Raw genomic sequence first — 15361 nt, 5'->3', positions numbered from 1 at the left:
CACAAGTAGGCAGAGAGGCAGGCAGAGAGGGGGGGGAAGCAGGCTCCCTGCCTGGGATCATGACCTGAGCCGAAGGCAGAGGCTTTAACCCACTGAGCCACCCAGGCGCCCCGAGCTGTGGGTTTTTTAATGAATTGGGACATCTTATTTTCTCCCTGATTGGAATTTATGTTTATTTGGAATAAGTAATATATAAATGTGTTTAAAAAAAAAAAAACCTACAAATATACACGAATGCAGGCAGGACAGGCTCCCACCTCCCTGGTCGGTCGTTTCCGGGGCGAGGGGCGCTGATAGCTCTGTTCTGCGCTTTTCACTTGACCGTGAACTTTCAGGAGTTTCCCCGAGCCGCCATGACCAGATCCCGCGCGCCGGTGGTGCAACCTGACGTTAATTCTCTTGAAGGTCTGAGGCCAGGAGTGTGGGATCCCGTGGCAGTAGTGGCTGGTGGACCTTGGCTGGGAGACATCGTGCTCCAGACTGCCCCTCCGTCTGCACTCGGCTGCCCCCTTGGACACCTGTGTCTCCTGCTGTTATCAGGACACCATCACTGGCACATGGCCAGGGCCTCCTCCAGTATGATCTCAGTTTGATGACATCTGCAAAGACCCTGTACCTGGGCTGAGGACTTCAACCTTTCTGGGGGACACAGTTCAACTCACAACAGTGACCTTCTCCCTGATGAGTGGGTTCTAGTTGGCCACGGTTTTGTTAATAGTTCTATGGGGTCTCTCCAGATAAGCGCTCCTTACTGTATTTACCCCGCCAGGCTCGGGACAGTCCTCTTGGAGGTATCTGAATTCTCAGTGGGACCGCAGCCCATGGGGCCACAGCGGGGACAGTGGGGCTGGAGCCCCGGGATCAGATGGAGCTGAGTCCCATGGGCGGAGGCCGGAGGAGGGAAGGGCGGTGCAGGTCATGGCAGGGGCGATGAGGTTGGAGAGGGCCACCGGGCCAGGTCACATAGCAGTGCGGAGCCTCCTAGGTGTCCTTTCCTGATGGGACCCAGAATGTTCTGGGCTTCAGCGTGTCTGGATGAGAATACCCTTCCAAACTCTCTTGCAGCTGGAGGAGGCCACGTGTCCCAGGTCTGGGCAGGGAAAGCAGTGGCTGAGGCTTCTGAGAAAGGTTTGTAAGAGGGACAAATGCCCCCCGGCACATCCCGTGACTTCTGACCCAAGGAAATGGGGCTGGGACGCCCGCAGGGACGGTGAAGGCAGAGGCAGCCCTGGGCCAGCCTGGTCTTCTTCCTCGGGGTCTCTGCCATGCATCATGGCCACATCCAGAAGTCTGCTGGTGTTCCCCCCCCCGCCGGGGGGATAGTAGGCTCTGGTTCGTGCCTTAGAGACCCCACAGGAGGCCACAGTGGTGAGAAGAGGAGGCCTGGGTGCCGGGGGGATGGTTCTGAACCAAAGGGCATCTCATGGCTGGGAAGGGAGGGCTCCAGCCGCAGGCAGGCCAGAGCACACAGGAAGAAATGGTGATGGATGAAACCCCCCCCCCCCGTGGCAGTTTGAGGGAAACTGAGTCAACAGAGACTGTTTTCCCCCAAAGGCTCCCGTGCTGGAGGCCAGCCATGGGAGGAAGTTCCGGCCACCTCCTCTGGTGCACACACAGGAATTGACTGCCCTTTTTTTCCCCTCTGGGCCCCTGGTGCAAGGACGGACTATGGCATTGTCCCGCTCAGCCCCCTCTCTTCACTGGCCACTTTCAAGGAGCTATGCAGCGGCACCCAGAAATCAAGAGCCCCTCGTCCCAGAGCGGGGCCCTCTGAGCCCCCTGTAGCCGGCAGGTTCTGCGAGTGAGGACAGCTCAGGCAGCCTCCACTCCCCACCTCAGCCCTCCATTTGCAGCACCAGCTGGGGTGGTGGGGGGAGGGGTTTGCACAGCCCTCGCCACACCCCTGCTGCGGACTTCAAGGTGCATCTGCTGGGCTGTCCTTCCCCCTGCAGCAGGAGTGTCAGGAGAGCCAGGATCGGCCCGGGAAACTTGGACAGGACTGGGACCCTGGGTGCTCCTTGGTTTCTGCTTCCTTTCGACAATGGCCCCCTACCCTGACCTCTGGCACCCACCCACCCTGGGGCTGGTGGTGCTGGTGTCCACCGTGTCCCGGGCACACCAGAGAAGGGGCAGTGGCTGAGAGCCCAGCCTGTGGGGACACTGGCTCCCACCCTGCCCTGGCCTCACTCTCCCGGTCCAGCCGACATCACTCAGGCTATGATGATCAGTCTTCCTTCAAGGAAGCCCCCGCCCCCGCCCCGCCCCGCAAGGCCACAGTGCTTCCATAGTTTCCATGAAAGTGCCACCAAATGGGAAGCCTGGCAAAACCTCTGCAGTGCCAAGCTGCGTCTCGTCCCTGCAGCCCCCTCGCTGTGTCACCACCATGTGGTTCTCAAGGGTTGGGAGGCTCCTTGGCCTGGTGGGCAGACCCTGAAAGCCTCCCTGGGGACATCCGAGCAGGTTTGGGCAGCAAAGTGGGCAGGACTAATACCTGAGTGGATGGTGGGGGGGTGGTGAGGGAGGAGGGAGGGGGCCATCAGGACAGGCCCCACGGGAATTCTGGTTGGACTGTCGTGGGAACATTCACTACGATGGGGACACAGGACAGGGAGCACACGTGGAGGGACCTGCTGGGGCACAGGGGTTTAGCGAATGCGTGAGAGGGTGGATGGATAGGGGCAAAAGCTGTGGGGTACAGGGCCCCGTGGGGTTCTGCCAGGCAAGTCAGAGGGACAGGGGCGAGGTAGGAGGAAGTGAAGCCAGGACAAGGGGCTTGGAGGACAGTATTAGGCTTGGGGAGCCCAGGTTGAGGCTGCGGTTAGACCCTGGGGAGGCAGGAGGAGCAGAGAGCAGGACCTCAGGGCAGAGACTACAGTGGGCAGGTGTCCGGGAAGACAAGGTTTGGGAGCCCCTATGGCCAACGCAGGCTGTGGTGGGGTCACCATGAGGAGGCCAAAGAAAGCCTGGTCAGATGGAGGTGGCCCATCCCTGGGGCCAGATGTTGAGGTCACCAGGGACGATGTGTGGGGGCCAGTGACCAGTCATTTGAACGGGCACAGCGGCGTGTGGAGGGGCAGGGTAAGACGCGAGCGGAAATGCTCCGTTGAGGGGGAACCCGCCCACGCCGCCATGCGGTGCGGCGGTGGGGGGCTTCCCGCCCCTGCTCCCACTGAAGCCCACCCGCCCGACCGCTCCTCGCCCACCCTCCGCGACTCCAGGTCCTGACTTCACCAGGACGAGCGTGGTCGGCCACGGGGGGGCCTCTGTTCGCCTTGCCTCATCTCCCCCCATCTCTGGGGGAGCCACCCCTTCAGTGGTCTGGGGGTGCACCAGGACCCTCCTGGAATGACTCCCCAGCCCTCCTGGAATGGCTCTCCGGGCGGCCGCTGGCTGGCGGCAGGAGCCTCCCCCTCCGGGAGGGACTCTCGCGGCCCTGGCTACCCTCCCACGCCTCACTAGCGAGCAGGCCTCCCGCCCCCGGCGGAGGAAGATGAAGCCCCGGGGACCCAAGGTCATCCGCACGCGGGTCTGCGCTCCCCCGCACCCCTCCCACCAGCCGTGCTCGGGCCCCTGGCACACTCGGCGGCAGGGAGGGCCGCGCCGGAGGGGCCCCCAAGCGTCCCCACCCCAGCGAGCCCCGGAAGTCTCCGAGCGTCCGGAGAAGGGACGGCTTCCCCGGGGTCCCAGCCGCCCCGGCCGCGCGCACGCGCACCTGGTCCCCCGACCCCCACGCCGCGCGGCGCGAGAGCGGCCGGGCGCAGCGCCCCCCGGCGGCCGGAGGTGGAGGCGCACCCGCCGCGGCGGGCCGGGCCCGGGCGGGACGACCCGGGAGGGAGGGGAGGGCCGAGGCCAGAAGGAATTTGCAAGTCGCGGAAGGACAGGGAGGAGCCCCGCTGGGGCTGGTCTCACGGGGTCTAGTACACAAGCAAAATATAGCAGCAGGCGATGGGCGTGGGGGTGCTCGAGCCAGGTCACTGGCAGCCCGGCGCTAGCGTCCTCGCAGCTGGCCCTGCCACGGCCCTGCCAGGTGTAAAGCGGGTTCCCTTAGCCTCTGACACAGAATTCGGCCTCCAGATTGCTGAATGAATGAGCGAACCCAGGAATTCAAGGACAGGGTAAGGCTTGGAAATGAAAACTGCAAGGGGAAGGGAGGAGAGGTAGGAGAGGTTGGAGCCGTGGTTCGGGGCTGTGACCCGGTTTCGACAGTAGGTGAGAGCTCTGGATTTTGTTCTGCAGGGTTCGGGTTGGGCTGGTCAAAGAGCCCGGTAGGAGACTAGCACAGTACAGTGACCCCAGGAAGCTGGAGAGGAGCAGCTGGGGCCAGAACAAGGGGTTGAGGCGCGCTGGCCATGGGCAGACCAGGGAGCCAGCTTCCAAGGTCAAGGCTGGGCGTGGAGGAGGGCGTAGTTCCTCTCGGTATAAATAAGGACAGGGGCTTCTCTGTAAGGGGTCAGAGGGGCCAATGGCCTTCGCCCCTCCATGAGGCAGTGCTGCAGAACTCCTCCTCAGTTCAGTCTGGAGGAGTACACGCAACCGTGTCCTCCACGCTCAGCACAGTCCTAGGCCCAGTAGGTCCTCCTCACATGGCCACAGCCAGCAGGAGAGTAAAGGAGGGACACTGGCCTCCTTGTTACCCGGGGGCGCCCGCAGAATGCCGCTCCACAGCCTCAACCACCTCAGTTCCTTCCAATCTAAAATCTGAAGTTGCCCACACGACTTTTCACCGCGGCCACCCCTCAGCTCAAATCACTCAGCAGCTCCAGGCCTTATGTGGGCCTGGAGCCCACCACCTCCCCGGCACTGTCAGCAGCCCCTTCTGCCATTAAGAAAAAGGGAAAGTCACACGAATTATGGAGTAAGACTAACCCCCCAGGTGCGATACTTCAAACACCAGGGCTCCAGCCAGGGGAGAGGAGAGCAAGGCCCCTCTCTTCATCTGCCTTTTGGCCAAATCCTCACGAGCTCTCTCGGTATAGTTAGTCCAGTTTCTAAGCCTATCCCCATTAGTAATCCGGTGCCAGAGCTCCCAGAACTAACACTGGGGGTCGTGGGCCCCAGTGCGTGAGCATTTCTTTGGGCTGTGCCTTCCGAAAAGTGGGTGAGGTTCTCATTAAAACTCTGGCCTGTTAGCCCATCTTGGAGCTGAGAGATGAAGGACGCATTTCTGGCTGGTGTGAGTGGAGGAGTGTCAGTTTCCATTCCTGCGCCAGAAGGGGAGCCATGAGGGGCTGTCTCAGGAGGTCCGGGCAGCCATCGGGCCTGGCAGGAGCCTGCCGCCAGGCTGTTACCAGGCTCCGCAGGAGGCTCGGAGGACGGACGGACAAACAAGAACCACACGCGTTAGAAAGCTTCACAACATTATGCGTTTATTGTATTTTATAGAGCCATGTTACACATGCGTGGTGCTTCAAACGGAGTTATCGGTAAGTGTTTCTCTGGATGCAAAGCCATCTGATGCTTGATGCCTTAAATACTATAATATTTCTGCATCTATGACCTATGAGCTAAGGAAAAACCAAGGACGACAATTCCAGAAATGGCAAAGAACATTTAAGAAAAGATGTACATGAGACACAATGCTAAGTCCTTGAGTCAGGGCCTACAGAAGTTACCAGAAAGTGAATAAAAACAGAATTGTTCTATGAAAATGGCTTGACCAATCACCATCTGCAGATCACAGAGCCTCACAACAGTTATGGATGTTGTAGAAAAAGGTTATTCTGTTTGGTACTGATGCCCTCTCCCCTCTGCTCTGTGTGCCGACACTGTGCGTCCAACAGAACACAGCACGGCAGCCGCCCCCTCCCCACCACATCCCGACGCTGTTTCTTATGGCGTCTGAATGTCCTGGAGGAAAAGCAATTGGATCCAACTTGCCACTTGGTGGAAAATCACTGGGACTCAGAAGAACGTGGCACCACCACACACTGGCCCACGGCAGACTCCCAGGACGCTGGTCAGAAATGGCAAGCAGGGTGACCGGCCCGCAGTGAGCTAGATTCGCCTGCTGCCCTAAACTAACAGCCATGTTCACAGTCAACATTCCCTTCCCGTGTTGATAAGGGGAATGGAGAAGGTGCATCGACAGTAGGCCACCCACCCCTCCCACGTCTCCACAGGGTCCCAGCTTAAACATCTCCTCCAGCACCCTGCTGACCGCTCCGCCCTGGAGAGGACACCAGTAGCCTTCTAGCCAGGGATACCCGACTTGTGCAGGGGCCAGCCTCCTTCTAGAAGCCCGATGCCGCTGCTCTAATGGGCCTGCACTCACACCGACTTCACGCAACCAGGGAACCTGAGCCCAACATGAGCAGTAACCAAGCTGGCCAAGGCCAGTAAGTGCGGGTGCAGGAGACCTAGCCAGACATTCAACTGCGTCTGCGTACGTGAGAGGGATTCTGAAGGACCTTCTGGCAAGTCCGAGTGCCGGCCACGGCATGCATGACAGGAGCTGCAAGGAAGCAGAGCTTGGAGTCCGGGTGGCACCCACCGGCCATGGCCTGCTGGACTTCCACTAATGCCAACGGGAGCTGGGACATGGGCTACCACGTCAGACAAGCGCCCGGGTCTGAGGCCATTCGACAACAGGCGGGCGGCCGGCTTCCGCAGGCCAGCGGAGCAGCCAAGGAGGAAGCCTCTGGGTGGACCGGGGCATGGAGGGGACGCCTGTCAGCAGCTTTCCGCTCCCCCGCTATACTGACCTCTCGGGATCCTTGCTCTTGCTGGTGGTCAAGATGTCCAGAAAACAGAAGGAACTTCAGGAATCCAAGATTCGTAACACGGCTTTCCTGAGCCCTGCCAATCCCAGGCCACAAAGGAGTCAGACAAGGAGCCATCAACTCTCTCTACCTGCGGCGCGGGTGGTCGTCTCCCACTCAGCAACTCGGGGGCGGCCAGGTGTTCCGGCGCCGCGGACACACACTGTGAGGTGCGCGAGGACAGCCAGGTTTGGCTGGGCGGAGCGGGGGCAGCAGCAAGCCCCCCACCCCCCATCCGATGCACTGCGGCGACCACTGGGGCGGCCCGAGGGGTCTCTGGGTTCTTGCTGAACGGAAGTGACTCTACCTGTGAAGAAACCATCTAGAACTCTGCTTGGCAACACTGGCAGGCACCGAGATACTATTCTGTCAAAGGGCCTCGCCTGACCCAAATTCAGCAACGTAAGTGACACTGAAAAGAACCCGCACGTGAAAACCAAACAGGGGGGAAAAGTCTTGATTTTCCTCAAATCCTCAGGCCTCGAATCTAGGCACAGCACACAAACACCATATGAAACCAACAGCGTGAGTTCAATGTCACCTTGGAAAATAAATGTCACTCTGGGGTGACAGTTCTTTATACAAATATTATGCTTCCCCCTAAACCCCTGCTACCAAAAAAGGGGGGAAAATCATAAGAAATCCAAAAATAGAAAACAACATCTTGTTAAATGTAAACTTATCCTCTGGAGCTTTTATATTACATATGCTAGAAACATGCATTTATTTCAGTTCAGATGTAAGAAAATATGTCTATCAGTATTACTTACAAATCAGGTTAATTCTCCAGACAAGGGACTCACTGTTAGAAGACCACTTCAAACTGCAGTAAATCACACTTTAGCAAAATTATAAATTCTAACCACAAGCACGACGGGTTTCGGTTACAGCCAACGAGGACAATGGCTCTTCTTCCACTGCCGCTCCCCGAGGAGCTCCTACACTAACGGGAATTGAGAGCGCCCCGCCAACCAGGAACCTGGGACACGCCACCGCCTTCAAACCCCCACTTCAGCTCCTGTCAGAGATGAACTCTGCAGACCGTGAGAGAAAGACACACGGACAAAGGGGCTGGGGGAGCAATGGCTATTCCCCTCAGAGACAGAAGGGGTGGAAGAGATGACCAGGGCATCCCCCAAGGGATCAAGGCACAGAGGAAGGGGGGACCTTGCTCACACGGGAGCCTGGCTTCTCTGTAGGTCTCAGCGTGGCTCAGGGTGGGGGCTGCTGGTGACACCTCCCCACGGCCAAGTTGGCCTGGCCGTGGGCCCCAGGGCGGGAGTCCTGGAGACAGCGCCAGGCCCAGGCTCCCATGTGGCAGTGCCGGGCGAGGATGGCGTGGCGCCAGACTCCTAATGCGGCCACCGCCCCAAGACTGCTCCCCTGATGGTGGAGAGGGGACATGGGGGCGCTTACACCACGGGCCTCGGTGGAGGCCTCAGCCCCAGGTCTGCTCAGAGAACCTCATGTTGGCACTGGGGCACGCAGCTTCGAAGGGGACCTCCGCCACCGGCTTACCTCTCTCCTGACTGCCAGATACAGCAAAGCCGGGCTTATCCCGAGAACAGCGGGGGTCTTCTGATTAACTCAGTTCCATCAAACTACCCAAGGGATACCAGATTCTGAATGAGTAAGAAAAAGTGTCTCAAGTTAAATTTGTCATTTAGGATTCAGAAGGCACTTCAAAATTCTGGAGAGCCCCAGGGTCACTGTTACTAGGTCACCAACCGATGGAGAAACTGTAAGACAGGGAGGGCTGCGATTCTGACCTGACGGGTGTCCTGGACATCTGGTACGCAGACCTCAGACCGCAGCCAGCTCGCCAGTGACCTCGCGGAGTCAAGCGTGTGGCACACACGGCATGTTTGCGTTTGGAATAAATGTGATTTTTGCTGTATCATGGCAGTTTATAAAATAGTCTCGCGAGTCTGATACTCGACTCGAAGTAAAATGCAAAAATTATAATCGTACGCTTAGGAGGTCACAATGTGAGAGGTAAAGTACTCACTGAGTACAGTATTCACCATCCAATCACCCTGCCGGCCTGCGCTCGGTGGCCGGGGAGAAGCCGGGAAAGGAAGCCACCTGCGCGCAACTGCCACCTGGGCCCGCCCTGAGAGACTTCACGGGACGGAGGAACCAAGGCTCTCCTAGGACAGCCAAGAACCCGAAGTGCTTCCCGCCAGACCAGCCAAGGGCCTGCTGGGGCCGCCCTGAAGGCAGTCCGCGCCGGCAGGTGCCCCCGGGTCTCCCCTGTGCTCGCGCCCCGTCCCGGGGACCGCTTACCTTGAGCGCACGCCCACGGGCCAGGGCGCAACTGCTCCAGTCACTCTCTTGCTGGGGGCGGGGGGGGAGACTAAAACCAAAATCCTACACCAACGGGGCCCGGTTTGGGGTACTCTGAGGTAGTTCCTTAACTCGGGGTGCCTGTCACCTACTCTCTCCCAGAACTCAGCACGCGTGGGAAGTCCTGCAACCTCCACGCACCGCTGCCACCACAAGTCACTGTCGTTGAGTGCAAAATAAAGGAAACTTGAGTTGCTTTATTTAGCTTCCAATTTCTGGGAGGCTCGAGAATTATAATTCTGCTGGACAACAAAAGGAAATAAGACTGTGCTTACAGATCTTTTTCTGCCGTATTCTTTCTGTAGGATTGCTGTTTTATTGTTGCCCTTTTCTGTTACATGGGGTGTACACATCAGGTGGTAAAAGGTACAATACATTCTACAGCTGAGCACCACTTTCTGTAACTGAACAGGCAAAGAAATTACACTGAACATCAGCATCTGGCAGTATTTTTCGGAAAAAAAAAAGTGACTAAAATGGGTTTAAATTGATTAACACTATTAAATCACATCTAATATTTGATACTACATGATTCAATACAGCTATACGATACAATTATACAAAATGTGTTAACATCAAAGAATACAACCAAAATTAAGATAGCAAACAAAACCTATATAACTTTTTTTTTTACAGGAAAATACTTTTGAAGTATGCATGTAACTGCCCATTCTTTTAAAGAAAATCTACTGCAAGCAAAGTTATCAACCTCCAGAAAAATCACACATAGCATTACTAAGCATATCCCCAAAAAGTGTACAATATGCACACTTGGAAAATACAAAATTAAAAAAATTGTAAGCAACAGGTGAGCTTCATATTTATAAGAATGTGAAAAGAAGTCCCATTTTTAGCACTGTTGTATAAAGAATTGTCTTTTGATGCGAAGTTCATGAACTGTCCTCCTGTTGGGACCACACTTTACAAAAACACCGTGTTTTTGAAACGAGATTACAGAGCAAGATAGAGCATCTTAGCAATGTCATCTTATTAAAGTTTTTTTTTTTTTAATTTTTACTACTTTATCAAAACATGTCCCTTAGGTGTGTAGGATTCATTTTTTAAAATTCTTTCCTAGAAACAATATACAAAGGAGAGGCATATTTATTCCCAATCACACTCCTGGAAGATGCTCCCCGGGGTCGAGAAGGGTCTTCTCCGTCTTCTCACTGGTTGTTTTTGGCCTTAGCGTGTGTTAAGATGTGAGATTTCAGGTTAGTTGACTGCGCAAACTTCTTATTACAGCCGTCGAAGGGGCACACATAGGGCCTGTCCCCGGTATGGATTCGCACGTGCGTGCGCAAATTGAAGTCCAGTGAAAAGCGTTTCCCGCAGCCTTCGAATGTGCACTGTCGAGGAGAGACAGAGACAACCCAACTCAGCGACCGTGACGGGGCCGAGAGGGTGGGCAGCGGGCGCCGGAGAACAGCCGGCCTGGCTCGCCGCGCACCTCGTGCCCCCGGCTCCGGGCACACGCGCCAGTCCCACCCCAGGACAAGCGGGTGCGGAGCTCTAACTCTGCCCGCGGGATCTCTCCGAAACCCAGGCGCAGCCCTCGCTGCTGAAATACGGGGTAAGAGAAGCGCTTGCCAAAACCAGCACCCAGAACCTTCCCGGCTCAGGTTAAGGTCTCAGCACGGTGCCGGTGCTCCACGAGAATAAAATACAGCAGATCAGGAAGGTTTCTGGTGTCAAGTAGCCGAAAGAGCCCTGTGAAACGGGAGCTGCCCCCCCCGTCCGTCCGCGGTGACGGTTTCTAAAACAAGAGGAAGGTCACTGCGCTGACTCCCCACAGTACCGCTGTGGAACTCCCCGTCAATGAGTGATCCGGTGCCTTCCATCAACTACGGAAGACAAACTGCTTCCATCCCACAGTGAACGCACTGGAAATGCAGTTTCAGGCTTGCTCTTGAGCAATCCAGTTTTTCTGCTGATATGAAGTACACCCCCTTGACACCCCGATACACCCTGTGCCCCCCCTCCAGGACCAGAGCGGCTGCACACCAGGAAGGCAAGCGCCAGGGCAGCCCTTCCGGGCCCTCCAACGGGACACCGCTTTGGTTCCTCCCTTAAGGAGCGCCGAGAGCCCCCCCCCCCCCCCCCCCCCCCCCGCCCCCGGTCCTCCAGGTGTCCGTCACCCCGGGGCCCGCAGCCCCGCCTCCACTTGCCAGCTGTGTGGGGAGGGGGAAGGGACCAGCTCTACCTGAAAGGGCTTCTCTCCAGTATGAACCAGTTGGTGTCGTTTTAGTTTCGAGCTCTCAACAAAAGCTTTGCCACACTCTGCACAGACGTGGACTCGGGGGCCGTGGGTGTGCAGGTGCTTCCGCATAGCAGAGTTGTCCCTGAACATCTTCGTGCAGCCCTTCGGACAGAGAGAGCAGCTCAGCGGTTCGCACTGAGAACTGATACGCGAAGGACCCAACCACGGAAAACAGCCTTCACCGACCCAAGAACGAAACCACCCCTGACCCCCACTTCCATTACTCAGCAGCACAGTAGAAATATTAAATGACTTAAGACAAAACCCAGACAGCTGGAAAAGACCTTCCCGTTAAATGCAAGCCCTTGTGTCACAGACCAGGAAACTGAGGCTCAGAGATGTCTTTAAGTAGACTTGCCCAAGGTCACACTGCTCAGAGGAGCCGAGCTGGGACTAGAACCCAGCAGCCTGGCTTCCAGCCACACCACAGCTGCCTCAGCCAACTCTGTCCCCAGACCAAGTACCAGAAGCCCTGGCAAACAAGAGGGCTGAAATGACAGCAGCCCACCACCGCCTTTGGTGGGCCCCATATTCTGTGCCACAAGAGTGGGCTGTCACTCTCCATCGCATAATGTTCCCTCTTCTTTCTTTGCCTCTTTCCCCTTGACAGAGAAAGAAGAGGGTCTCCAAGGAATGGCAACTACAGAAGAAACTGATTTTGTGAGACACTAGGAAAAGCAGCAGCACACGGACCCTGGAGCGGGAGGGGGTTGGACGGGCGTGGGGCTCTCGGGACAGGCACGGCCTTCCCAATTTCCTCTGCAGCTGCTGTCCAGGGAGGAGCGGGTGGGGGCGAGCGGACAGCACAGAGGAGGAGAGTTTCACAGGCACGAGGGAGGGGAAGCTGCGGCTTTGGCACCTTGACCCCCAGGGCTGTGTTTCCATTTAGCTAATGGAATTTCTTTAAAAATGTAATTTGGAAGTACAAGGAGAAGCTAGAAGGAGCGCAGGCACTTAGGGCATAACTGTTTTCAAATGCTTCTTTACGTGTTGGCCCCCAGAGGAACTCATTTTATATCTCAAAATCGCTACACTAAGCGTGTCTAAAAACCACACAAAGAACCGTCATTCAACGGACATCGCCAAATGAAAACTCATCCTTCCTCAATTACTGATTTTCAAAAATTCTTTATCCCATGAAAACTCTCTGCCCACCTACGTGATACTTCTTTTTCTGTTAGTTTTATATCCATCCAATTAAGTGTGAAACAGACCCAACCAAGAATTCCAAGTACTTTTTAGGTGATCGTTTTCTTTGAAAGACTGACCGCATTTGAAAACAATTAGGCACCCCTGTAAGTAACACGGAGTTAACAGGGCAAATGAAGAAATTCGTGAAGGGAATGTAGTTTTTTGAGGCTTACTTTAGCAGCATCCAAATACTTTCCAAATTTTCATAGTTTAGAGCCCCACAAAGGTCCACCGGTGAGACAAAACCCAATGTCTTAAGACTGACTTGTTCATCATCCAAAAAGAAGAAATAAAACCCTAACATTGTGTATTCGATATACAGTAAGAGTAAAAACACTGGTGCCCTACAGCAGCCCCATTTTACAGTATTTAAATTTAAGTGGCCTTTACTGAACAAAACTTACATCACATATATAGCCTCTTGAATTTCAAAAACAAAGATTATAGTTCCTCATTTAATTATTCGATGGAAGTAACAGTGCAGATTGATTATGGGCTCTCTACATCTTCATCGGCGTCTAGCGAGCACTCCCCTAGCATTACTTACTTTATGAGGACAAGCTATTGTTCTTGGAGCGTCATCTTCTTTAATTTTTCTTGGCTTCATTCTTACCAAAAAGAAAAAAAAAAAAAAAAAAAAAAAAAAGAGAGAGAGAAAGAGAGATTTGTAGGAGTGGGTAGACTCATCTGGCATCAATCATATAGTCCCTAAAATGTTCTCCTTACAGATACAAACATCTACGGTTACAGTTTGTGTCCAGGAAGGAAGGGATGCGACCGACCACATTTGCTGAGTGCCCGTGACTGGGGCGCACCCGCCCCGGCTCACAGATGTGGGTGCTGGTGCTCCCAAAGCCCGAGTCGCGGCCATGGTCTCGCAGGGAGCGAGATGGGGCAGCTCAGACCGGAACTGAGGTCTTTGAGCTTCGTGTATCTGCTCTTTCCTCTAAGCCCTTTAAATAACACAAGACCACCAGCCCAAACCACAGAGGAGTCTCTTAGTGGGAGCAGAGCAAGGTGTCCACGAGCAGCTGCTGTGATAACAAAGACACCTTGTGAAAAGGGAGCAGCAGATGGGGGAGGGTCTTAAACACAGATCCTACAAAACTGCTTTAAAAAAAAAAAAAAAAAAGGAGGGAGGGTTCGTTTCATACTGACAGATGTTATCTTTGAGAGATAATTTTTTAAAAGGGTACAGAAGAGTCCTTGTAAACAGAAGATCATTTATATACATTATCTCCAGAAAGAAACATAGTAAATGAACTTGGTGTTTTGGGGAGGAGCCCCCAGGGACTGGTGGACAGGTGGGAACACCCCATGCCCTTCCCCACTGCTGAATTTCATCATGCTACTACTTTTGATGATGGGGGTGGGAGGGAGGTTACTGCTTTCCAAAAAAAACTTAAACAACAACAACAACAACAAAACCACACAACAGATTTCTGACCCTGCTTTGGGACGGGGGTGTAACAGGATCCTGATCGTGTGGGCAGCAGAGCCCTGTGTAGCCTCACTGCCCAGGGAGCTTTCTGACTTGGTAGCTTACCTACCTGCTATTTCCACTGAACCAACCTTTGGTCTTTTGTCAAAACTTTCTCTCCAAATACTCCCTACAGATCTGTGTGTGGTAGAGGGGTGAGAGATTAAGAGTTCCTAGACAGACTACAAAAACAGATTTACATCTCCGAGACAGATGTTCCTTCTGTCCCGCTGCCTGTCCCCTCACTGTCCTACGTGAGGCTGCAGTTCGCCAATGAGCCACGAGGTCAGCAATGCCTTACCAGTAAGAGCTAACTTACCAGCACTCTCTCATCACAAAAGAATTCTGCAGTCATCTTTAAGTTAGCAAAGGCCCTAGCGCAAAGTCCTTCTTCACTCTTGAGCTGGGAAAAGGATGACCTGAGCTGACAAAGTCAAAGTCGTCTAGTTAAACTCTCCAAGCCTGGCGGGGCGCGACTGAACCAATTTGTGTGTGGCCGGACTTACCGCTAAGGGGAGTCTGTTCAAGATTCTGAGAATATTTCCAGCTTGCTATCTGCCCCCTTTCCAACCCGGCAAACACTCATTCTTTCTTCTACTTGGGGGATTACCCCATCAGTAAGCAAGTGTTTTCTAAATGCCTACTGCATACAGGGCCTTGAACTTGCCTGTTATCTTAAACACCCGTAAACCCTGGAGCCGCTCTGAGCTCACGGAACTTAAGACAAAAATCTGGTGCCACTGCGCCACCTGGAGGTTAGATCAGAGTTTGGAAAACAACAGCGACCCACATGAACGGGTTCTACTTCAATCAAGTATTAGTAAGAAAAAAGGGTATTATTAAGAACCAGGCTTCTGTCTTCCCAATGAGTAACATTTCCTCTTTTGATGATTACACTGAAATGCTCTCTCTCTTGGCTGCGGACATGGCTACATGATCGTGTCTGTCCAAATTCACAAGAGTGGTACTCACCTAAAAGAGGGTGAATTTTATTGTTTGAAAATTATGTTAATACACCAACTTTTTGAAATGCCCACTGGGTTGACAGGTAAGTCGCAAAGACAACTACTTCCTGCCCCACCCATCTGGGGCTCCAATGCGGGGTCCCTGTCAGTGACGGGACCGATGTGACCAGCCTACTCCCCACCCCCACATTTTCTTAAATTTATTCCCAGGAACTTGATTTTTAAAAACTTTTTATCACGGAAATTTTCAAACATACACAAAATTAAAGGTCATGGTCCCAAGTACCATTAACCAAACTCTCGATTTCTTAAATATTATCATTAAGTGGTATTTTTTTAAAATGTCATTTGCAAAATATGG

The 15361-nt window shown here is 54.2% G+C and overlaps 1 protein-coding gene across 5 annotated transcripts in view; it reads right to left on the bottom strand.

Annotated features, from left to right (window-relative positions):
- Window positions 1-5343: 5343 nt before the first annotated feature.
- YY1 (YY1 transcription factor) overlaps window positions 5344-15361 on the bottom strand; it is a 32317-nt gene continuing 22299 nt past the window's right edge. The window contains exons 3-6 of one of the 5 annotated variants that reach the window (XR_007128487.1): window positions 13103-13163; window positions 11308-11466; window positions 6702-10453; window positions 5344-6451 (exon numbers count right to left, since the gene is read on the bottom strand). Coding sequence is in view for 1 of the 5 variants with exons in the window: in XM_047735594.1 (XP_047591550.1) it covers window positions 10271-10453; window positions 11308-11466; window positions 13103-13163 (403 nt within the window). In the remaining 4 variants the exon portion in view is untranslated. Of the gene's footprint in view, window positions 10454-11307; window positions 11467-13102; window positions 13164-15361 lie in introns of all 5 variants that reach the window. The other 4 variants (XR_007128486.1, XR_007128488.1, XR_007128489.1 and 1 more) reach the window with 4 other exon arrangements.

Source organism: Lutra lutra, chromosome 7 (genome assembly GCF_902655055.1).
Source record: "Lutra lutra chromosome 7, mLutLut1.2, whole genome shotgun sequence".
In the NCBI taxonomy this organism is placed as follows: Eukaryota; Metazoa; Chordata; class Mammalia; order Carnivora; family Mustelidae; genus Lutra; species Lutra lutra.
This window is presented reverse-complemented; position numbering and strand designations above follow the sequence as displayed.